The following is a 23065-nucleotide window of genomic DNA, read 5'->3' as shown; positions in this document are numbered from 1 at the left end:
AGCGCGCTGGTTGGCGGAGAGAGGCCGCGACCACACAGCTGTGAGGGGAGGGGGGGCGTGGGGAGCCGTCGCGTTGGAGACGGCGGGATCGGCGTTCCAATCCCCCTTCCCTCCCCCCGCAGTCGGGCGGTGAGAGGGGCCGGGTGCGCGTGGGTCCCCTCAGAGCGCCCCGAGGGGCCCCGCGGCCTGGGGGCTTCGCGGCACCGGCGCCGGGGACAGTGAGGGCACCGGGGTGACGCCGGTGGGAGAGGGCAGCGCTGCCCCTGCCCTTTCCCCGGCTCCGGGTGAGGTGAGGCCGCTCCCGCCGCCCGCCACGCGGGGCCGTGCTCAGGCTGCCCGGCCGGAGGTGCGCCCTGCCGGCAGAGCCGGTCCGGCTGCCCGCCGCCTCGGCACGGAGCGCGGTCGGGCTCCCTCCATGTTTGTTTCCTTTCTCAGGGGAGTCCTGCGGCTCGAGGCTTCCAGCTGGTGGTGCAGGAGCTGGGATGAAGTAGTGGCGTGAGGACCCCGCGCCTTAACATAAAAAGGAAAAGAGGCTGGAATCGATGGTGGTGTGCGCCTCTGGCTGTTCCCTATGGCAGCCACCGACCCTCAGGTCCTGGCCTTGGCTGCTCAGATCACTGAGAGCAGAGAACAGGACATCCCCCTGCTGCTGCTGAAGTTAAAGGGTAATTAATGCCGTTCCTAAAGTAAAAGGATGAGCTGGTGAACTATGGCCAGTCCTTCTCCCGTCTGCCTCCTTAAATACAGAAGATTTTTCTGAAACCCTGTAAGGAAAGTTGATTCAGCAGTTTTTCCCGAGAGTGGCATTTGACTTGACAAAGATAAGGAGGAGGAGCTGAGGAGCAAATGGACAGAATTTTTTCTGCCTTTCAGCTGTCACCCTGATAATGTGGGCCCTTTCACTGCTGATATAGGCAGGGATCTTACACTTGGTCAAATAATTCCTCCTAGTGCTTTTTGGGCAGAGAGCCAGCATGGTTGTCAGTATTCAGTTTTTAAATCTTAACATAAAAACAAGACCATGAGCTCCTGTGTGACTTCCCTGACTTCCCTTCTTTCCTGCTGTAGAGCCACTGCTCAGAGGAATGGCTGAAACAAGTCAGGTCCTGTTCTAAATTGGGATGTAATTATAAGGAAGCTATATGTTTCCCGGTGGTTGTGGTTTTATCTAGCCTAGGAAATTCATACAAATGGTTCATATCCCAGGTAATGTATATTTTGCCACTGAATATGTACAGAGAAAATGGAAACCTAAGTTTAGCTATCTTTCCCAATTGTTATATAATCTTACAAATGAGTTGTAGCTGTAACAGCAAAAATTGCTGACAAAATATTTAATGCTGTTCTTAGCACTTTTACAATTACTTTAATCCTGGATCCTGGCTCTGTATACATATAGTCTTCTTACATTTTAGAAAAAAAAAAAAAACAACCTTGCACATCAGAATCTTACATTCCTCTTTGTCTCTCTCCTGTTTTCTTCCCACAGGAATTTTAAGTAGTCCTTCTTTAGGATGTGAAGAATCAAATAAAATTAAGCAAGATATGTATGATTATGGTCTTACTCAGTACTGCTTGCTGGTCCTTAAGCAGGACCACTCTCAGCTGCATGGAGCCTGGGCTACTGCTGCCCAGCTAGCAGAGATACTAAGGTAAAAAAAAAAAAAAAAGAAAAAAAAAGAAAAGAAAAGCTTAGAAGCTTTCTTCCAGTTTTCTTTCTGTCCTTTCATCTTGCTCTTTTTCTTTTCAAGCTGTAATACATTGGCTGCCTTCCAGAACAAGGCTTGTTGTTGAGGAAAGGCCAGGGTTAAAGTGCAGGGAGCAGTCAAGAGCAGAGGGGTCAGGCATAGCCTAATTGGTCCTTTTAAATTCATTTGCATTGTGTTTCATTGAGCTGGGGGAACTGTATGGTGGGAACAGGGTTTGCATTGGCTTTACCTTTTTTTGTGGACAGTACTCACCAGTGCAACAGTTCTTACACAGTAATTATGTAATTTTGAATTGTAGTTATTTAAAAATTGTTATTTTGTATGCTTAAATTTCATGTTGCAAAGATTTTCAGCCTGATTGACTCACTACTTGGCTTGACTGTACTTAAATATTTATTTAATATACCCATTTTAAGTATCTATTTATATTTTTAAATATAATAGATGACACAGTTCATGCAGACTAGATAACCTGATGTTTTGATATTGTGAGAATGGCATTGTAAATAAGAAAACTTTAAACTCAAACCCCCAGTGGTCCAATCTCAATTTTAAATGTCATAAAAATAATGCATTTTAAATTTTCCTCAAGTTGTACTTAGTTTTGGCTTAACTAGGGAGTAAAATTCTAAGGCATGAAGTAATTATGTGACCATCTCTTATTTATGCCATATCTGCAGTATGAATTTTTAATGCAAGGAATTTCAGTAAGAGATGCAAGAGTTATCACCAGAGTAGTGTGATATTTAAATCATCCCCTATAAACTGTTTCAGTTGTAGAGAATACTGAAATTTATTTTAGCTGTAAAAATGTCCTTTTGTAGCTAGATGAATCTCAGCTTCATGCCTAGAATTTGTTTTCCAAGGGCTTTGGTAGAAAGCTTTACGTGTGTGCATTCCCAAAAAGCTAACGTAGTCTAGATAAGATATCAGAAAGCAAAATTAATAAAAAATCAGGAAGACTCTTTTGTTGTACTGGTGTCAGTGCTGAGTACAGAACTGAAACAACTTACCAGTTGTAAAACATGCAGTTTCTTGTAAAAAGTCTTCCAGAAACAACCGACGTGTTGCGGTGAGTAAAATAAGAGAGCTGAGATCTGAGGAACTGATTTCTAGCCCACATGCCTTCCTCAGTTCCAGAAAAGTTGTAGACAGGCTTGCTGAAGGTTTCATGGTATATTTTTTTTACATATTTTCACTGTCTGATGTGCACTGCCTTCATCATTGGACTTCCTTTATCAGCTTTTTTTCTACCTTTCTATTTTACCACTTTTTTTTCTTGTTTATGACCATCAGAGCCCTTCCCTAGAATATGGGACAAGCCTGAACAAATTCTATGAAGCTAAAGGAGAAAGGGTCTTAGATATGTTTTTAACTGAGGAATAAATAGTAATAAATAGTAATATGGTCTCCAGCCTGTGAGTGGTTGCTCTTCCTTGGAGGCAGCCACCTTGGAGCCAGTCACAGCAGTGAGCTGTTGTTTGGGAGGAATTGTCCCTTGCCACTGAAGCATTTCTCTGATGGCGTGACATTCATTCAAAGTTGTTCAAACAGGCCTTTGACTATTCAGGTTGATTTTTTTCCCTTTTTCCCTTTTTTTTTTTTTTTTTACTTCATTTCAGTCATTGTTGTGTAGGACTAGAAGTGAAAGAAGATCCTGAGGAATTTTACAAGAAGTTTCTTCCTTCAGCTATAGACAGCCTGCTGGTTTTGGGAAAACGCTTGCAAGCACGATTTATCCGAGCAATCAAGGTATTTAAGTTTCATACTTAAAAGAGCAGAGGACACCTGCAAACCTTCCAAGGTCATGTATTGGATAAATAGGATATTATTCTAGGGACATGGTGTTATGAAAATTTATTTTGCAGAAATTGCAGTAGCTTTTCTTATGCCTCCAAAGTCTGAAGCTGAAATCTGTCATTGTGCAGCATTTACTCCATGACTTGTACAAAGCCACTCTGTTACCATAGGACTGTTAAGATAGTTCGGCTACTGCTTTTGACAAGTTTTAAATGTAGAGGGAAAGAGTGCAATTAGAAGAAGGATTGAAGAATTAGAGTGGTATAAAAGGAAAAAAAAAGGCCCTTCAAAAGACAGTATCTCAGTCACTGTAGTGTCTTAACTTTGCATATCATTAGTTCAGCCTTCATAATGACTTAGTTCTCACTAATTTTATTCAGCTTTACAAAAAGTGGTTTAGGAAGTCTTAAGATTTTAAATCAGATTTGTTGAAGTTTGTTTTGTCATTCAGTTTTTGTTGAATAATTGGGAAAAAATTCCAAGAATGCTCACTGCTTCTGAACTTGCACATGAAGAATGCCAAAGGCAGACTTCATGAATGTATAGATTTAAACACTTTCTCACATTTTTCTCTTTTTTGCAGTGAAGGAGGGTTTTGCTCAGCAAGGATCCCTCCTGCTTCTGCAGTATTCTGAGCTCTAGAATCAGAAGGAAAAAACCCCCAACAAACAAAAACCCATGAGTAATTTAAATAACCGACTTCATGGATTCTGACAATTTCTTTTAATATCCCCATTTCTCCATACTATCTCATTTCTTGACTCACTGCCTTCTTGCACTTGGGCAAAGCTTTCCTACAAAGTATTGTGGTAGACACCACAGACAATCAATTCTCAGAAAGCATCAGTGCAATAACATAGTTTCTGCTAGTCCAGTACTTGAGAAGTGCATGTGGTGCTTAAGAAGGAAGCTTCCTAAATGACATCCCAGGAGACTCATATCCATAATATGTAATTTCCCCCATACTTTCTTATTTTGTCAGCCTACATGCTACTTGAGTCATGCTTGTGGGCAAAGATTTCTTTTGAATGCAAATGCAGTCTACATTATAATTAGTACTTTGGTTTTTAAACTTCGTGGTCTCAGAGGTGACTGGGCACCCAGATTTGATGCTTGCTCAGTGGAATTTTGGAAATCTCACTCTACCAGTGGAGATTTGAAATTTATTCTGCTCTCTTTTGCTTTTTGTACAAGTTTTTGAAGTCAAGGGAAGTGGTCAAATAGCTCTCAGATACTGACCTGTTGCCATAACACAGAGCAGATAATATTGCAACTTAATATATTATTGTTATTTTGTATCTCTCCTTGTCAGTATACACCAAATACATAGTTAAACCTTTAGGGAGGGTTGGGGCTCCAGCAGGGATCTAGGAATAGGCTTGCCAGGGTTTCCTTTGTGGAGACGCAGTTAATGTGAGATGTATGACCATGTGCTTTGTAACAACATTTGTCAGCAGTGTGACACTGTCAAAAAACTTTTTGCTGTTCCACACAACAAAATTCCAGATTTCTAGTAGTCTGTGGCACACACTTGGAATACAGACTGGAATGTGCATCTCTTCATGCATTCACATGTTAAAACCTGAATTCCTGCTGGTCGTAGGGGAGCACTGGAGCACCTCTGCAGTGAAGAAAGGCTGAGAGAGGTGGGGCTGTTCAGCATGGAGAAGTCACTAAGGAGAACTTTTATCACCTCCCAGTACCTAAAGGCTACAAGAAAGCTGGAGAGGGACTTTTTACAAGGCATGCAGTGACAGGATAAGGGGTGATGGCTTTACACTGAAAGAGAGAGGTTTAAATTAGGTATTGGGAAGAAATTCTGTGCTGTCAGGGTGGTAAAATACTGGGACAGGCTGCCTAGAGAAGCTATGGATGCTCCCCACTGTGGAAGCATTCAAGGCCAGGCTCCATGAAGCTCTGAAAAATTTGGTCTACTGCAAGGTGTCCCAGCTCATGGCAGTGGGGCTGGAACAAGATGGACTTTAGGTCCTTTCCAACTCTACCATTCTATGATTGATTATATGTTTTTTTCCAGTCCAGTGCTATCACAGGCAAGCACATGATGTAGTCTGTTTGGCAAACAGATCAAATTTCAGCTTTATAGTGGTTTGGTGTTTGCTCCCAGACCTCCAACTAGGAGGTGCTTCTGAAGCTTCACCATACCAGTTATCAGGAACCTTTTTCATTTTGACTGTGTCCTTGGCCACCTTTTTTTATTTCCCCTTTTTTCTTTGAAGTAATATATTTCCCACTTAGTGCATTTAATCTGTGATACATATTTGCTGAGCTACTATTTGTCTTATCTCTCCTATGCTGTCAAATATTTTTAAGGAGTAAACAAGATTTCTCTCTCCTTGTTGTGATTTTTTTTCCCAAAAGGATGCTTTATGTTTTTAGTATGTTCAGATCTTCTTTGATCTCTGACCACCAAGGTCTCATAAATTGGGGTTTCTTTACCAGTTTTTTTCCCTAGTTTTACCAACCTCATTTTGAAATTTGATGGAGTTTGATCTCCAGATTCCTGAGGCATACAGACTTTCCCATGACATCAAGATGAAGTCTTTAGTGAAGATCATACACGTTTTTACCTACTTCTCTTTTGTTTAGGAGAAAGAAAAACAAGACTTTTTACACTGGTTCCAAATAGTAACTGATGCCATCTGCTGGCTGTTCAGTGGGCATATTCAACTAGCAGCATGTGGTAAGGGAAATGTCAAGTCACAGAACACCTGAACATTTATTTCTGGCAATTACAAATATCAAAATCCACTCTTAAGCTAATTTTCACCTAGTCTTCTCAATTGAAATAGATGGTAAATCAGTCTCTTTAAGTAGTCAACTCAGCAATATCTAAAATTGTAAACATCCACTAAAGGGAAATACTCAAGATTTCCCCTTCTAGTTTTTCAGAGATAAATATTTTAATTGCCATCCTGTAATTTCTCTTTGTAAGTCTGCACCTTTCAAAAATCAGTTGTTGGTTGCTTTGGTTTTTTTTCTAATAAGACACAATTGATCTTTTCCTGTGTGGGGTTAAAATATGCAGAAGTTTTACTAAAGTTTGATATTGCTCACCCTGATAAGTAGTTAGAATTGAAGACAGATTTCTGAAGTTTTTGCCATGACAGGAAATTTTACAAATATCTAACAAACTTCACTATATATTTCTGATCAAAATAAGCTTTCATTTAAACTGGTGTTAATCACACTGATTCTGACAAGCTGAATTTGGTTTTGTTTCTAGTATTGGGCAAAAAACTAAGGATCATAACATGTGTAACTAAAAATGCACATGATAAGAAAAATTACTGAATATGTAGGCAGTGATACACTGGGATAAAAAAGATGGTGGTTTAATTACATCAGTGAACTTGCATTAAATAACCTGGGGTAGTAAACTGTCAGGGTTGAGGTCCCTAACTTTTTTGGATATTGTTGCCCCAATGTTAATCCCACTGTTGTTGTCAGAAAAGGGTACTATTATAATATAAAGTGGTTTAAAGCTTTTGTTCCCTTGCAACATCACTGCCTGAGGGATGTCCAAAGACAGAAAAAACAGGATTCAACATGGTTATCTCAGTAAGTTTCAGTGTAAAAATTATGAATGAGGGAGTTTGTTCCAGAAACAGTGTCTGGTTTTACTTACTGTGGCTTATGATGAAGTTTATTTGGTTTATGGTATTTTCAAGTCTGGTTCTGATTGCATGATTTCTTGTTTGCTTGTTTTTGGTTTTCTCTGCAGTACTACAAAATGATCGCTTCCTGCAGTTGTTAATAACAGATGATGTTGAAACAGCAATTATAATGATGTCTGTGTTACACAACATTTTGAGGATCAATAGGTTAGTTGTTTTCATATTATTTTTTTTCTTAATAATAAATATGAAATGTAGTTCATTACTGCCTGGTAAAATAAAATATTTTCATATGGAAGCATTCTTGGGCTTTATTGTTTGGGGTTTTCTTCCCCCTAGACTTTGTAGTAGAAATGGAAAATATTAAAAAGCTGGGTTTTTAATCTTCTTAAATTGAGGGAGTGGTAATTGGTTAATTGAAACAGTAATATTGCCTGGATCAAATTCCTGGTCCAGCTATCTGGGCATCTTGGCTTGCTGTATATAGCCTGACATAGCTAAAAATAAGTCACTGATAATAAGCTCATGTTTTTTAATTTACACTTCTGTCCCACTCCCCTTTTTTTTCTTTATTCTTTTTAAAGTTCTGTCTTGCTTCAAGTTGAAGAAGAGACCCTTCACTCTGTTTTGGATGAACTTGTTTATAAGCTTTCCTCTACTACCAATCCTGCTGTAGGAAGTGCTGCCACAAAACTGCTGCTGTTAGTGGCAAAATTTTGCAAACAGCTTGTGCAGTTATTCACAGCTCGCTACAAAGGTTTGTAAACATGCATGGGTCCAATCACTGAGCCTCCTCTTACATTCCCAGTGAAAATAAAAAGACACAAGTTTTCCATTGTGGTTCAATAACTCTCTAGTACAGGTGGAAACTGCAGTGCCATGTTGCTTTGTGGATTTTTTTTTTCCTTTTATTAATTTTCATTGCAGTTTAAGGTATTGCACCTCTGGGTAAGGGACAGCTTGGGGTTTGGCCAGTCATGCAGAAGGAAGAAGGAAACTTGCTGAGAGAAGGAGGCAATGCAATGTGGAACTGCCTGTGAGGAAAGGAGTCAGTGCTGTGTGGAGTTGCCTGAGAGAAGGCACAAAAAGGACTGATGATGGACTGATGTCCATCTTGACATAATTACTATACCCAATGTATGAATATGCTTATAGACAATGATTGAAAATGGAAAAGTTACTTGAATCTGCAGTTCTTCAGGAGGCAAACACGTGCATACTTCCTGCCCCCCTTCCTCTTCCCTCCAGCTCCCTGCAGAGCCCTTAGGCTCTGGGATTTGTCAGATATGAAGGTTTTAGCACATATCACTGTCTGCTTGAATAGAGAGTGTGTGTGTGTTGTGGGGGGAGCACAAGGATGTTTTTTAGCTATTGCAAACCCAAAATTGTCTCATGGATTGGATGCACATGCACTCACATTTAAACTATGCAGTGCAAATGAGACATCAAGCAATTCCAGTTAGAAATAAATAAAATTTACTACAAAAAGTATGAAAAGAGTGTTAACAACACCCAGTACTTGTGTGGTACTTTGCATTCTTTTTAGCACCTTGCAATGACTTACTGATAAGACCCTGAAAGTACACTGGTAATTTGACTGTCAGTGATATAAACACAATACTGTTTTGGACAAAAAAAAATCACTGGATAATACTTCTCTGTGATAGCTGGACCACCAGATATTCTTTGATAAGATTATGCATTGACACTCAAAGATGGCTGATGGTCTTCAGCTCTCATGCTCCTTTGCACAAAGAATCAGATTTGATTTGTTGATTCACAGTTTGTTACTTTGAAAGGCTGAAAAGAAAAATTCATGTTAGCCAATTAGCTTCTTCTCTTTCTCCTAGGATTAAAAGGGCTTTTAAGTAAACAGTGGACTGGCAAAGGATTTGACAGGGAGGTCAATCAACTCTTGGACTTACTGTATTTGGAACAATCCAGTGGAAAAGGAGGAATGCAGGTGATGAAGTTTAATGTGACTTTCAGATGTGAAATCCTATTTAGATATGAAATCCTATTTACATGTGATTTGTGTATGTTTAGAATGGATTTACTATATCACTTTGTAGTTACTTTTCAAAACCAGTGCTATTTCACTATGTTAAATTTTAATTGTTTTTTGAATTTATTTAATTGTGTTTTTTCTAAAACATCAAAAAATTGCACAGCCATTAAGATACGGGGCTGTGACTCAAGCGATTGACTTTCTGTGCAGATTCAGTACAGATTTCAACATTAACTATAGGGGAAAAATAATTCTTCTGCTAATTATGAAATTAAAATAACTGCATCTGCTTTTCTCACATTAGTGTTACAAATTTAGATCTCTGAATTCTAGGCAGCATTTACATAGAACTAAGTCATATACAGAAAATGTGCAGTAAGAACACTGCCTGGACTATGTTCCAAATAAAAGAGACAGTGTTTCATGAGCATCTTTAAAAAATTTTGCATGTTTCTCAGAGACAATACTTCAATGAAAATCAGTTATGTTTGCAGAGACCTGCTTTCATCTTCAACAGAGCAGCGTGTTTTGTGATTCAGTTTGTTTGTGGCTTTTTTTTTAAATCTATTTGAGAATAGAATTGATAATTTTTCATGTTTCATTTCAGTGACTTCTGATCATACTGCAAATGTAACATTTTTCCTGCTGCTCATTCCCCAAATGTGTTTTTCTGTCCTCTCTAGTGTAGGTATTTTGATTGAATCACACTTGAAATATCAAGTGCTTCAGATGTTTTAAATAGAATTTTCTAATATATATATATATTTATTTGTGCTGTAGATTCATTTGTTTACCACAGAGAGCATCAATACAGGTGATCAGATTAGCTGCTTTTGGGGCAAGTTCATGATAATAACTGTCGTGTAAGACCTTAAATTCCCCAATTTGATGCATTTGAAAACTGATGGGGTTTGGCAAAATGTTGCGATTGTCCAATTATGCATGAAGTTATAAAGTGATTTTATATGCATGGAAAATATTCTACCAACTGTTTTATTAATTTCAGAAGCAGCATCAAGCAGCTTGCCTAATCCAGGCAGCGTGGCGGGGATTTCAGACAAGGAAAAGGCTGAAAAAGCTTCCCCAAGCAGTGATCACTTTACAGAGAAGCTTCAGGTAAATAGTGTGACTTTGTAAAAAACACTAAAGTATAAAGGTTTGGGTTGGGCTGGGTTTTCTCAAGTCACAAAGGAAGAGGAAAAGTTTAGGTCATCTAATTCAATGTCCTGTTTGAAGCAGGCCCTGCCTCAAAATGGGATCTGGATGCTCAGGGCCACAACCAGTTTTAGAGGTCTCCAAGGATGGAGATCCTACCATCTAACTTGATCCCTTTCCTTGTGCTGGATGATTTGCCTTGTGATGAATTCTTCCATTACAGGCAGTGGGAATTTCCTTGTTGCACTCTTTATCACCTCTTGCCTCTTATGTTTTTTACTGAGCACCCCTGTGAGTCTGGCTGTGTCTGCTCTGTAATATTTCTTTAGGTAGTGAGAGAGATTTGCCTTCCTTTAGGCTGAACTGGTTCACAGTTAACTTGACACAAAATTGCTCTGTAAATTACAGTGGAGCTATCATGGAGCTTCTACATCCCAGAGTACTGCAGAAACCAAGGCCCACAGTGCTTGCAAGACCTTGTTCTTCATTAATTTTTCAATCTTTGGCTCTCAGAAGCAGAGTTACTTCAGTGACCTAGAAATAGTATCCTCTGCCTTGAAGCAGCAGAGAAGGAGGAAGCTATGTAAATAATGCTTGTTTTACTTGAATTAGATTGCAGCAGTACTGTTAGCACATTAAGCTGACTGTTTGGAGAAATTTAGTTTGAATTTAACATAGGTTAAGGGGTATAAATCAAGTGCAGACTCCACATCAAGTTTTTTCAAGCTTTTCTTGCAGATTGATCATTACTGTGTCAAAAGTAGATCTTATAAATCACTGTCAAATCACACTGCATTGTGACTCAAGTAATAGAAGCAAACAACTCTGCTTTATTGTCTAGACTGGCCCTAAGAGGATATTGGACTATCTAAGGTGTAATCTTTAAATTCTGAAACATTTGTGAGGGCAAGCAGTGTGTCTGTTGAGGGCTACTGGTCACTGCACTTTTGTGCTGCAGTCAGACATTCTTGTGACTCCTTTTTACTCTACCATACACTTGAAGCCAATATTTCTTCCCTCATAAGGTACCTTGCAAGCCTTCAAGCCAAACTTATAGCCCAGAAAATTTGGATGATGGGCTAAGATGTGACATAGAAAAGCAGCAGGGAAAGGGTGGTGAGACTCTCAGCAATCACCAAGCTGCTTGACTCCCTTGTGTCATATTTTCAATTTTGTAAGCATTAGTGTATGCCTTTTAAATAGTTTTCACATAATTTAAATGGACTTTTGAAAGTGTTAATTTAACATTGAGAGGAATGGAAACTTATTAATATCCTTATAGTTGTGTTGTGTTCATGGCTCACTCAGTCCCAGTGTACTGAGCAAATACAGTAACTGTACAGTGCCACTGTTGGTTGTCTTCTGTCTACATCAAAGCATTACACTGAAAAATTTGTTTGGAACACTGTAAACTCAACTCTAGAAGAGCTTTTAAGAGGACTTTTTAATTTTTAGCAGTCAGGTCCTGGTTATGGTCACATTTATTTTAGAACAAGTATGGTTAAATATTGCCGAGATTGAAACTCCAAACTTTGCTCACCTGCAGCTGCAGAGGAAGATGTTAAACTCTGCAATCTATAAACTTTTGAAATTGTGGTTTCAGAAATGTTTCCTCAGTGAATGTTAAAGCCTGAAGTTTCTCCTTGAAGCTACTTCACTATTACATAGCTAATTGTAGGACATTTAAAATGGCAATAATTCTTATTAATAATGCATCAAAAATGAAACCATTTTACATTTCTAAAGAGATGACCAGAGGGAGGCTGCTCTGTGCCATGAACTGCAGAAGGAAGCTCAGATCTTACTCTGTATATACTCTGTATATACTCTTACTTTAGTTCAGAGGCAGTTCCCTGTCACAGTGTGGTCTTATGCAAGCAAATATATCTTAACATTAGGAGAAACAGAGGATGAATGTGTTTTGCAGACTACATAGGAAAGAATCAGTATTAAAGAATCATTTAAATACATGACAGACACTCTTGGTTTCACAGATGTACATCTGAGAAGTTCATGAAACATTTTTGTAGTTTTCAGCCTACTGAAGCTGATAAAAATTGATGGGCAAAATGTTAATAGTTTTATCAAGAAAATGTGATTAAAACTCTTGTTTGATCCTGTGACTTCATTTGCCTTAGAAATACAATATTTTGATTAAAATATCAATTACCTAAATTAAAAATTTAAAAATGTACAGCTCTGATTTGCAGAAATGAGTGGGCAACAGTTTCCATCTCAATATCTCCCAAACCAGTTTTGTTTGTAAAATGAAAGTATGGTTGGTGGAAAAATTATATCTCAATTTATACTAGAGATGGGAAACACAAATAGCTGACAGATTAGTACTGTGAGTCTAAAGGTATGTGCCATGCAATAACAGCATTGGTGGACATTAGTTCTAGTCTGAGGATATTTTCCTTCTCTGTCATTGTTAAACCTCTGCTCTGTCCATTGGTTTTCTTTCCTAGTGCTTAAAGCACTTCTTTCACTGTCCCCAGAGAAGTGCTAGAGGAAAGCAGCTGTGGGCCCAGTGAGGGTACTCAGGATTGAGAGGGGAAGTGATTTTGCTGCAGTAGGATCACAGAAGTCCCATTGTTACCTTGTTGTGGGCTAAAGTTGTACATTCTCAGGTCCTAAGCTCCTAAGAGGTTGGATCCATTGGGATGAGAAGGGGCAGTGAGGGGAGGGGAAGCTTGAGTTTACACCTCCCCATACTTAACTGAGACCATGGCCAAGTGGTCTGAGTAATTATTAGTATTGATACATCAGTATATTAAGTATTTTATATTAGTCTCTATATTGATATGTTGCTGTGTATTTCATTGATATACATGTTGTTATTAGCTTAAATGCTCCAGAGTCAGTTGCAGAGTTTTCAACTGTCTCATCTGTGAAACTTCTGCTGCAGGTTTTTCAATGCACAGCAGGGCAGCTTCATAACATCAAATCCAGAACAGATCAGGAAGAATTTGCAAGAAAATTCTTTCCTAGTGTTCTCCAACAAAGTTGATGAACCAAAAGTGTCAGTCTGCATTTCCCGGAGAAAAAAACAAAGCCTTCAAAATTAAGAATTGAGGCTTGGTAGCCAACATTCTGATCTACTCTTGCAGTCAGTACAAAAAAAATTACACGTACTGTGGGAAGCATGCTGATGGATTCACTGGAAAAGGTGCATACCAGAGCAGATGGCTAATGTAGCTTTACCTCTTCAGCAGATGATGGAATCAAAATTTTTGTTCCAGTTCATTCTGGCTATGCATGTCCCATATGAAGCATCATTCCCTTCAGAGTCCTTAGAATTTTATCCTAAGTAAATTTTTTACTTTGATTTCATAGAGTGTTTCAGAGTTTTTGATGGCTATAGATAATGTAGTAATTTGTTCATTTGCAGAAGACTTCTCATTGCTTGTCATTCTGCAGCCAACAGCTGGCATAGCAGATTGTTTTGTGGATTTTCTTTCTCAGTGCTGGACTACTTAACACAAAGAAAAAGAGAGATACTTTAAAGAAATGTACAACTTAAGGAAATGAATGTATTTGTGTATTGCAGAGCTAAACGGGAACAGGAGCTGCAGCATTTAACAAAACAGAAGGAAGATGAAGATCTAAAACTGCAAATGCAACTTCAGAGACAGAGGGCCATGAGACTCTTCCATGAACGACAGCTGGCCTTACTGGAAGTTGTCCATGCCAGTATGACTTATATTAAACTATAGCAGAAGATTAAAGTGTCTGGGTCTCCTTAGGAACAATTTCCCCAAATCTCTTTCCCAATGTTCCATGTCTATTTGCCCTATAGTCTTACAGTGCAGTCTTAGTGTCTCTTCTCCTGACCCAGTTATCTGACAGAGAATGTGCTAATTCCCCCAGGGCTCAGTAACTACTGATCAAGATCTGCTGCTTTCAAAATGGTGCAGGAGAAAGGGAGAGCCAGTTTTCTTGTGTTACAAAGCTCCATTTCAGCTATGATCTGGAAGACCTGACCCACAGCTAGGACTTGGGGAAAGAGGGCTTTTAACTGATACCATCCAAGTTTTTTTGGTACTATTGAGTTTGGGGATTAACAATGTAAATTTTTAAGAGAACCTAATCCACAGTCTTGCAACTGTGAATTTTTGTTACCTTTGTAGGTCAGGTGAATAAATACATGCAGGAAATGGAGGAGAAGTCAGCATTAACTATCCAGAGATTCTGGCGAGGGTATAGAGCAAGAAGAATTTTTCATCAGCAGAAACAATCTCTGAAGGAGCATAAGGCAGCTATCATCATTCAGAGAGCAGTAAGTATTTATACTTTATTCTAACAGTAGATGAGACTGAGTAGATTATTGGGAAGACTCGTAAAACTCTGTTTATTCTCTTACTGTCAAGGTAGCCATAATTTATTAAAAAATTACTCAGGGGTGATAGTCTAGAGCCACAATTGCTTTAAAGGGTTAAACCTTATTCAGGCTACAAAGCCTAATACAGTCTTGTAACTAAAATATAAAAGCTGCTTCTTTGAAACCCAGGATTGGAATGTCACCATACTACAGATGAGTCAGTAACTTCTTATGAGTGTTGTTACTTACTATTTAGTGTTCATGCTGACCTTGTACATTGTCTTTTCAACATGATAGCTGTGTTGAGACTTTAACAGATGCAGTGCTGAAACACTTTCACTGATTGTTTACAAATAAGGTGGGAAGACAAACTTCCTCTCTGTGATCATCATATTCTCATATGTTCCTTACAAAGGCTTGTAAATTCTTGGAGAAACGAAGAAGGAGGAGACCTCTCTCTCCTTGGAAAGAACCCAAGGGACTGACTGATGAGCAGAGACTAGCTTTGCAGCAGAAGGTGGATGACTACATCAAATTGCATCCGGTCTGTTTCTTAGTCATTTCATAATTTGCATTAATGATGCAATATAAAATACTGTAGGGATGAAATATATGCAGCTTCATAAATTATGATCATGATAATTCATTTGAGGTATGTAAGTATTAACCCTGCTTGTTTGACAGCGAGGCACTAGGATATTGGGGATTTCAACCATTAATCTAATAAAAAGTGTCAAAGCAAACTGTAATTGGAAAATTTATATACATGATGATGGATAATTTTGAAGAGAGTTGCAGAGGAAGCAAAATTATGAAGTTAACAATTATGAACAGCATATTTGCATTCCTTGTTTAAGCATTATTCTGCCCCGAGAAGTTTTTAAAATAACCAGCTCCTAATGGTAGCAAACTTATTTTCCTCCAGGCTTCCCAAATGTCAGAAGAAACAAGTAAGGAATTGCATATACAGGCTCAGGCAAAGCTGGCACAATTCCTGTTGAGAAGCAGGCTGGATCAGAGAGCAGCACAGCGGAGAGAAGCTTTACTGGCTCAGGTCAACACAGATGTTGAGCTGCTAATGAGTATGTGACTGCTCTGCTCATGGCTTTGATTACCATTTGGATTAAACCAATTAAGAGGGAAAATTAGAGTGAGCCGTGGTAAAACCTCATTTCAAAACTGAAATACCTCTTTTCCTCTGTCTTATCTTGAGATCTAGGCTTTGTTACAGATTATACAAATCCTGCTGTAGGTTAAGGATAAACACCTGTTTTTCAAGGAGTATCTTATTCTTCTGCTGAAAGTATCTGATATATTCACAAGAAAAGCAATGACCCTATAACAGTCATTAGAATTTCTTAAAAGGGGGTCTCACACAACCTGTTCGCCCACATTGGTTTTGCTTGGGTTTGTTTTCTTGTGTTGTAAGTAAGCTGCTGGTTAAAAGGCTCTCAACCCTTCCAGTTCCTTTGAGCTGTGAATTCCATGTTTTCATTTTTTCTGGCCTGGCTACAGAATTCATTACTGTGCTATCCTAATTCCAGACAAGTGGCTGTATAAAAGAGCAAGAGTAGCAAACTGCAGCCACCAGAGAGCACCCAAGCCAGGCAGAATTCAGCAAGTTACTGAATTCCATTATTTAGTCTGTCACGTGCTGTGTGACTGCAACTCATCACTCCCTGAGCAGGCAAATCAGCAACACACTCTTACACTGTGATGGGTCCCCCAAGCAGGGAAACCACAGTGCTGCTGCACCAGAGCAGTGGGAACACTGTGCTGATGTCACCCTGCACCAGGGGTGCTGATCCACAGCAGTGACCAGGAGATGCTCTGAGGTTATTCTTCCATAAGAAGGCATTTTGGTGGATGCCACCACTGTACCTGAAAGAAGCAGTGCTTCTTTCCCCTTACTTCTTTCTACCCCATGATATACATATATATATATGTATAAAATTTTTTTTTTTTTTTTTTTTTTTTTTTTTTTTTAGATTAGCCTTCATTTGAATTGCCTCTCCAATCAGATTTGATCTATCATGTAGTCATAAAATTGCAATGCCAGCATCAGGAAAGGAGTGACCTAGGATAGTGGGAAGTGGGAGGGTTGTGTTCTTTTTTTTTTCTTTTCTTTTTTCTTTTTTTTTTTTTCTCAAAAAACTACAAACAAAATACAGAAAACTCTTCTCCTTGTTCTTGCAGATGCTCCAGGTTTAGCAGAGACCACAGAAAAAGATCTTGGTGCCTTTATGAGTCGATCAATCCCTGTAGCTACCAAGGCAAGACAAACCCACAATGCTATGCTAAAATACACTCGTTGGCCATGGTGGAAGAAGCTTGGAGATGAGTTGATGGAGGATGATGTAATTCCTGACGATGCCATAAACACAGAACTGGAAACCCTCTTTATTGGAGGAAGGAAATCCATTTAGGTAACAAGCAGAAGAATTTCATATTCCAAAACTCCTATCTAGTATTATGCACTTACTTGTGTATGTTTTTAAGGAAGGAAAACATTCAAAAAAGACTGAAAAAGACCAAGGCCTTATTTTAGTGCATTTTACTTAGTAAGAATCCCTTCCTGCACATCAACAGTTGGATCCTATTGATCATGCTGTTGCAACTAGGATTTAAATACTGTAATTGTAAAGGAACTTATTTTGTAATTTGTATCCCTTTAAAAGTAAGTTCATAACCTTTGACTTTTCTTCACACTTATTATTCATATTGGGATGCATAAAGAATCTGGCAATTGTAAAAGCCTGGGATTTTATAGCAAAACATTTTATCAGGTGATGTGCTTTGAGATAAAGATATGTCCAGAACAAACCAAGACACCAATAGGAAATCATGCAAATGCAAGGAAGGCTGGGTCTTTCTCTTGTTTTCTTCCCAGACTACCTGTCCTTGCTTCTACCCTCTGGAGGTTTCCTTTTGTTTGAGCTTTTCCAGGAGCATTTTGCTCATCTATTAAGACTTCCTAGTGTTTTTGCCTGATTTTGTTAGGAAAAGGAGCTTGGAGAAGGTGATTCTTGAATATTAAGCAGTTTGCTTGGGCCCTCCAGGGCTTTATCCCAGGGTACTGCACCAAGCAGGTATCTGAAGAAACTAGTCTGCTCTCCTGAAGTCCAAGGTAGTGAGCTTGCTGTGCACCTTCCTTGCCACCCCTGAATTCCACCACTCCATGGTTACTGTAGCCAAGGCTACTCTTTGGCTTCGTGTTCCCATCTAGCCCCTCCTTGTAGATGAGGACATGGTCCAACATTGCTGGACCCCTCCTTTTTGGTTTCTCTATGTCTTGGGGAAGGAAGTAATCAGCAGTGCATTCTGGGAACCTCCTGGGTTGCCTGTCCCCTCGGTGTTGACCCTCTAACAGGTACTGGGGTGGTTGAAGTCCTGCATGAGGACCAGGACTTGTGAACGTGAGGCTGATCCTGTCTGTCTGTATGTTATCAGCTCAGTCTTGCTGTTTGGGCAGTCTGAAGCAAACCCCTACTGTAACATCACCAGTCCCTGCCCTCCCTTTAATCCTGACCCATAAACTCTCAGCCAATGTGACCACCTGGACTATCAGCTCTGTCTTCTTAAATCATGCAGAAGTTGCTTCCAGCCAAGAGCTGAAGGGTGCTGCCTACTCATGTGTCTGGAATAGGAATTTGAGACTGTGCTAATGCCATAGCTACCTGTGCTATTTTTCAGGTGAAAGGCCAGAGTCTTCGAAGTTAGATCTTGCCTCACTGCAAAGAAGAAAAAGTGCAGTGGTTTCTGCTGGTTGTATGTGGGCAGCAGTATTGGTTCAGCATGTTTGTTTTCCATTCTCTCTGGAAGGCTTTGAGTTTTAATTTTAGTGGAGATGAATGGAAAACAAATAAATAGAAACAGTGGGCGGAAGACCAAGCCCATTCAGATGCAGCTGATACATGGAAATTAATAACTGGATGGCTGCCAGGAGGAAGAGCTGGGCTCTATGTTAACTTTTTTTCACAGAGCTGTGATTTGGAATGCACTGAATTGGCTCACAATTCCTTTCTTGGACAGTTAACTGATGGAACAATCCATTGTTTGCTAGGGCAATTGCAGATGTCTGTTGAGGTGCACAGCTCTGCTGTGTTAGTTTTGAGCCATCTGCGTAACAAGACAGGTGCCCTATGACTACAAAAGCAGAGGGTCTGAGGGCAGTCACCAAGTGCTCCAGGGAATGGGAGCAATCCCTCAGCAGCCAGGCTCTGGCACTGGACATGGCATCTCTGGATGAACTGCAGCAAGACAGCTTTTCCCTTCTAAATATCTGAGTCCTCTGTGCACATCATCGTCCCCTTGGCCATGCAGCCTCTGGCCCAAACTCTTTTGATGCAGAAACCTCTGCTCTTATGTTTATTCCTAATAACCCTTATTCTAACAGCTCCTTAATGCAGGGAGAAGGTCACAAAAGGGCTTTGCTGAATGTATCTTACATAAAGAGCTTGGCCCCCATGGCCAGTGTTAAATACCAAGTGAATTAGAGAGCCATCTTCCCAAAATGCCACTTATTGTAATTGCCTCTGCCACTTGCTGCCAGTGGAGTGGATAATGAACTCCGTCTTTAGAATATGCAATTTGCTAAATCATGGGAGTTTTCAAATGAACAGAGAACCTAGTAGAAGATGCTGTTTTGCTAGAGGAATTCAAGTGGCTGGTCCAGCAACACAGATTCCTCTGCCCCACCAGAGCCCTGATGAAAATACTTTGTTTTACTTTCTGCTTGTCACCAGGAGATTGCAGTCACATCCATTTTACAGACCAGGGAAACTGAGGCAAGAGAGCCATGAGAGAACATGCCTATGGCTGTATATAGCTGGATAACCTGTCACTTATTCCTGTTTCTGTCCCAGGCAAAGCAGGCAGGCCAGAAAGAGGCCACTTGCTGGGGTGGGGCTGGGAGATGTTCCTGGATGCCAATTGCTGTGGGCAGTTCAGAGCCTGGGCCCAGTAAAAGAGATTCCCAACCTCCTCTGATGCCCTGCTTGGCTCGCAGTGCGAGCGATGTGGCATAGTTTGACTCATCCTCTTTTCAAGTCTTCTGCACCATGTGCAGGACATGTTGCTGGCATTTTATTTCACTGCAGCTTCTTCTGGAATAAAACACTCCTACCTTAATAATGGGAACAGATATAGACAGCTGAACAGAAGTCACCTCCAGCTTGCTACCAAGTCAGCAGTCCTCTCTGCATTATATAAAGACTGTAGGAGAGGCCATGAGCTGTGCTGGTTCAGTTCTACTCCTGCTTTCTGGTTTGCCACAGACCACGGGCATGCACAGAAAGCCTGGAGCTGTTATTCAGGCATAAACCTGCAGCACGGGTAGTCCAGCCAGGCAGGAAAGAGAGAGTTTGGTCATACCCAGCAGGTCTGGACTACACCCCTTTGTGTAGCAAGCAGGCTTGACTTGTCAGGCTGAAGACAGACCCTGCTCACCCAGAGGGATTCTGGGGGTGCTCTCCACACTGGTGGGGTGACATTCCTGGAGGGTACCTGTGACAGGGCGAGGGGCAGAGGTGGAGGCCAAGCTGTGAAGGCAGTGGTGCTCAGGTCATTAAATATTGATGCTGTCTAAGCTGGCCTGTGGGGGCGATTGAGCTGAATTGCAGGTTTCTGTTGCTGTGATAAATTGGACCAATTTGTCATGTGGTTTTGTTTCTCCCCTCCCTTAAGTAGAACTATACAGGAGCATTATTGCTATGGCTTCAGCTGTAGCAAACAATCTGGAAAACACAATCCTCTGGTGGATATGGATAAAATGGAAGCAATGGCAACTGTTCTTCTGCCAAAGGCACCACCAAAGTCATAGAGCTGGAAGAAGGCAGCAAAAAGAACAAAACAAACAAAACATTACTCAGCCCTTTCAGAGACAGAGACAAAGTAGTGTCCTCTGCTGGCTCCTGCAATTGAGGAAAATTCCTGTTTATGCAGACAGATACTTTTTTTTAGCTTTAGCTGTAACTGGACTCTGCAAACAACAGGATGTTCATCTCCAGCAGAGACAGAGGCATACACTCGAGACTGTGCTGCTGAATCCAAGGGCGTCTCCTGGCCTTTCAGACTGGCTGTAACAGGAGCTCTGAGCTGAGGACAAAAGATAACCCTGATGCTATTTCACCCCTCACCTCTGAGTCTTCTACTGCCCATTTCCATGGGAGCAGAATCTGGTACAAACATCTGCTCTCCACTGCAGAGTATCACATATATCAAGTGCAAGGAGAGACAAAAGCTTTCTCCAAGTAGCGGAATTGAGTCTATTTATAAATTAGCATGCATTGGAAAAGGAAGCAGCTTGTTGCAGGGGAAGCTGCAAAGACCATCACAATAGGTCTCCCAGGTCTCCTCATCATCCTTCTTTACAGCACAATAATACCAGGTCATACCCCAAGCATCCTTGTGTCCAGTGAGAAACCCTTTAAGGACAAGATTGTTTACTGACATGAGCATTATATGGGCCCAGATTGACCAAGGGGAACTAAAGGACAGATGCCTCTTGTCCCCTCTCCCCTGCTCTCCCTGAAGGCAGGGTTGGGTTTATCCTGGGTGCCTGCTTGGGACACAATGGCAAAGTCTTCCAGATGAAGACCAAGGACAGGATCCACAGCTCTGGCAGTTTTTCCCAGTTGTGCCAGAGAACATCTCTGTAACCTTGAGCACATTCTGTCTCTGTCTTTTCCTCTGACACATGAGGCTTACTGAAGAGGTTTCATATTTTTTATTTGTAATTTAAGAACCTTCAGTGGAGGATGCTGTGAGTCCAGTGTCACTGAAATACCTTTCTGCAAAGGTTAAATAGGAGTTTGACAGACTCGAGAAAAAAAAAAATTGTATAGTCAGGTTTTGAACACACAGAAAGAATTCAGGGTTGCTATGCTATTTATTTCTCTCCACAATCAACTTTTCTCTGCAGAATTTAGTTCTTCTCTATTACTGTCCTCAAACATAAACAATGTCTTTACTTAGGCTGGATCATTTAACAAAATTTATGAATGTGAGCAACTGTGGTCAGGGGCTCTCCTTTAAACGTGTCTCACCATTCCAGAACTTGCCTGTTCAGAACGAGATGAACACATGCACACACGTGTAAGTCTGGTAACAAGATCCAGCTCTATCCAGCATTACACGATAGAGCCAATGAACTGCGGTACTTAATCCGAGTAACAATCAACATAATTATTAATTTGCCAAGTCCTTACTGACTGAAAGGGAAGTGGTTCAAGTGTCATGGTTATCCCTGAAATGAATGGTCAATTAAAATAGCTGTAAATGCAGGATACAATTCGTCCCTATGCCCAGGAACGGGGATAAACGGAGGCGTTACCGCTGCCTTGGCTTTATTCTCACAGCAGCTCCCCTCTTTCCAGACTGCCCGTCACGTGTAAGAGCCTGTGGAGGCTGATGCAGGAAGATAGTCAGGAGAGTCACCAGAGCCGTGCTTGCTGTAGGACAAAAGAACGTGCGATCTGTGACCGGAGATAGGGACTCCCGAGGTGGCCAGTCCAAGGAAACTCTACCGGATATGGAAAATGAGAGATCTCAAGCACCGTAAGAGGAAGCCGAGGGCTAATCTGAGCCCCGCTCGGAACTGCCCGGCACTCTAGGGAAGGAGGGCGCAGGGCTGGGGAAAAGGGCGGGCGCCGAGAGACGAGTGCCCTAAAGCCGAGGGCCGCGGGGACCCCCAGCCCTGCCCGCTCAGCACCGCCCGCTCCCGGCCCCGCGGGGACCCCCAGCCCTGCCCGCTCAGCACCGCCCGCTCCCGGCCCCGCGGGGACCCCCAGCCCTGCCCGCTCAGCACCGCCCGCTCCCGGCCCCGCGGGGACCCCCTGCCCTGCCCGCTCAGCACCGCCCGCTCCCGGCCCCGCGGGGACCCCCTGCCCTGCCCGCTCAGCACCGCCCGCTCCCGGCCCCGCGGGGACCCCCTGCCCTGCCCGCTCAGCACCGCCCGCTCCCGGCCCCGCGGGGACCCCCTGCCCTGCCCGCTCAGCACCGCCCGCTCCCGGCCCCGCGGGGCCGCCCCGCTCTGTCCGCTCAGCACCGCCCGCTCCGGGCCCCGCGGGGCCGCCCCGCTCTGTCCCCTCAGCCGCTCGGGGCGGGGCCCTGGGGCCGGTACCTCGCCCGAGCCGCGCCCGCCGTTGCCGTGGCGACGGGCTAAGCCGGGCCTGCGAGCGGCGGGCGCCGAGGGGCCGGGCTGGAGCCGACCCGCGGCTCGGCGCTGCCGGCGCGGGCATGCACAACAAAGGCGGCGGGCGACGCGTCCCGGGCTGGCTCCGCAGGTAGGCAGGTATGGGCGGCGGGCAGGCGGGTCCCTCTCGGCGGCCAGTCCCGCAGGACGTGTCCCCACCGTCCTGCTGTGAGGGGAGGGCGACCGAGGGGCGAGCACCATCCTCAGCCCGGCTCCGGCCCCGCCGCACCTTGCGGACGCGGG

At 42.0% G+C, this 23065-nt stretch overlaps 2 protein-coding genes across 5 annotated transcripts in view; both read left to right on the top strand.

The window, feature by feature from the left end:
- Positions 1-339: 339 nt before the first annotated feature.
- On the top strand, positions 340-17319 carry IQCB1 (IQ motif containing B1). Its single transcript, XM_079311656.1, has 13 exons — positions 340-665; positions 1490-1652; positions 3332-3461; positions 6117-6210; positions 7252-7351; positions 7729-7901; positions 8995-9107; positions 10159-10268; positions 13858-14000; positions 14438-14586; positions 15044-15172; positions 15554-15710; positions 16825-17319. The coding sequence occupies exons 1-13, from the start codon at positions 572-574 to the stop codon at positions 17052-17054; spliced, it is 1785 nt and encodes a 594-aa protein (XP_079167782.1). The 5' UTR covers positions 340-571; the 3' UTR covers positions 17055-17319.
- A 335-nt stretch (positions 17320-17654) lies between these two features.
- LOC306804206 (uncharacterized protein) overlaps positions 17655-23065 on the top strand; it is a 49658-nt gene continuing 44247 nt past the window's right edge. For 2 of the 4 annotated variants that reach the window (XM_079310508.1, XM_079310504.1), the window contains exon 1: positions 22727-22913. The gene's annotated coding sequence lies outside the window, so the exon portion shown is untranslated. Of the gene's footprint in view, positions 22186-22726; positions 22922-23065 lie in introns of those variants that run through there. The other 2 variants (XM_079310505.1, XM_079310507.1) reach the window with 2 other exon arrangements.

This window comes from Erithacus rubecula, assembly GCF_903797595.1.
Source record: "Erithacus rubecula genome assembly, chromosome: 8".
NCBI lineage: Eukaryota > Metazoa > Chordata > Aves > Passeriformes > Muscicapidae > Erithacus > Erithacus rubecula.
The sequence above is the reverse complement of the archived record's forward strand: the minus strand, read 5'-3'. Positions and strand labels throughout refer to the sequence as shown.

What these genes read in the sequence shown, in the direction of transcription:
- IQCB1 (XM_079311656.1), top strand. Translation starts at nt 572, where the DNA reads ATGGCAGCCACCGACCCTCAGGTCCTGGCCTTGGCTGCTCAGATCACT. An exon ending in GCTGCTGCTGAAGTTAAAGG is followed by an intron (nt 666 to 1,489) that starts GTAATTAATGCC and finishes TTCTTCCCACAG; the next exon opens with GAATTTTAAGTAGTCCTTCT. An exon ending in CAGCTAGCAGAGATACTAAG is followed by an intron (nt 1,653 to 3,331) that starts GTAAAAAAAAAA and finishes ACTTCATTTCAG; the next exon opens with TCATTGTTGTGTAGGACTAG.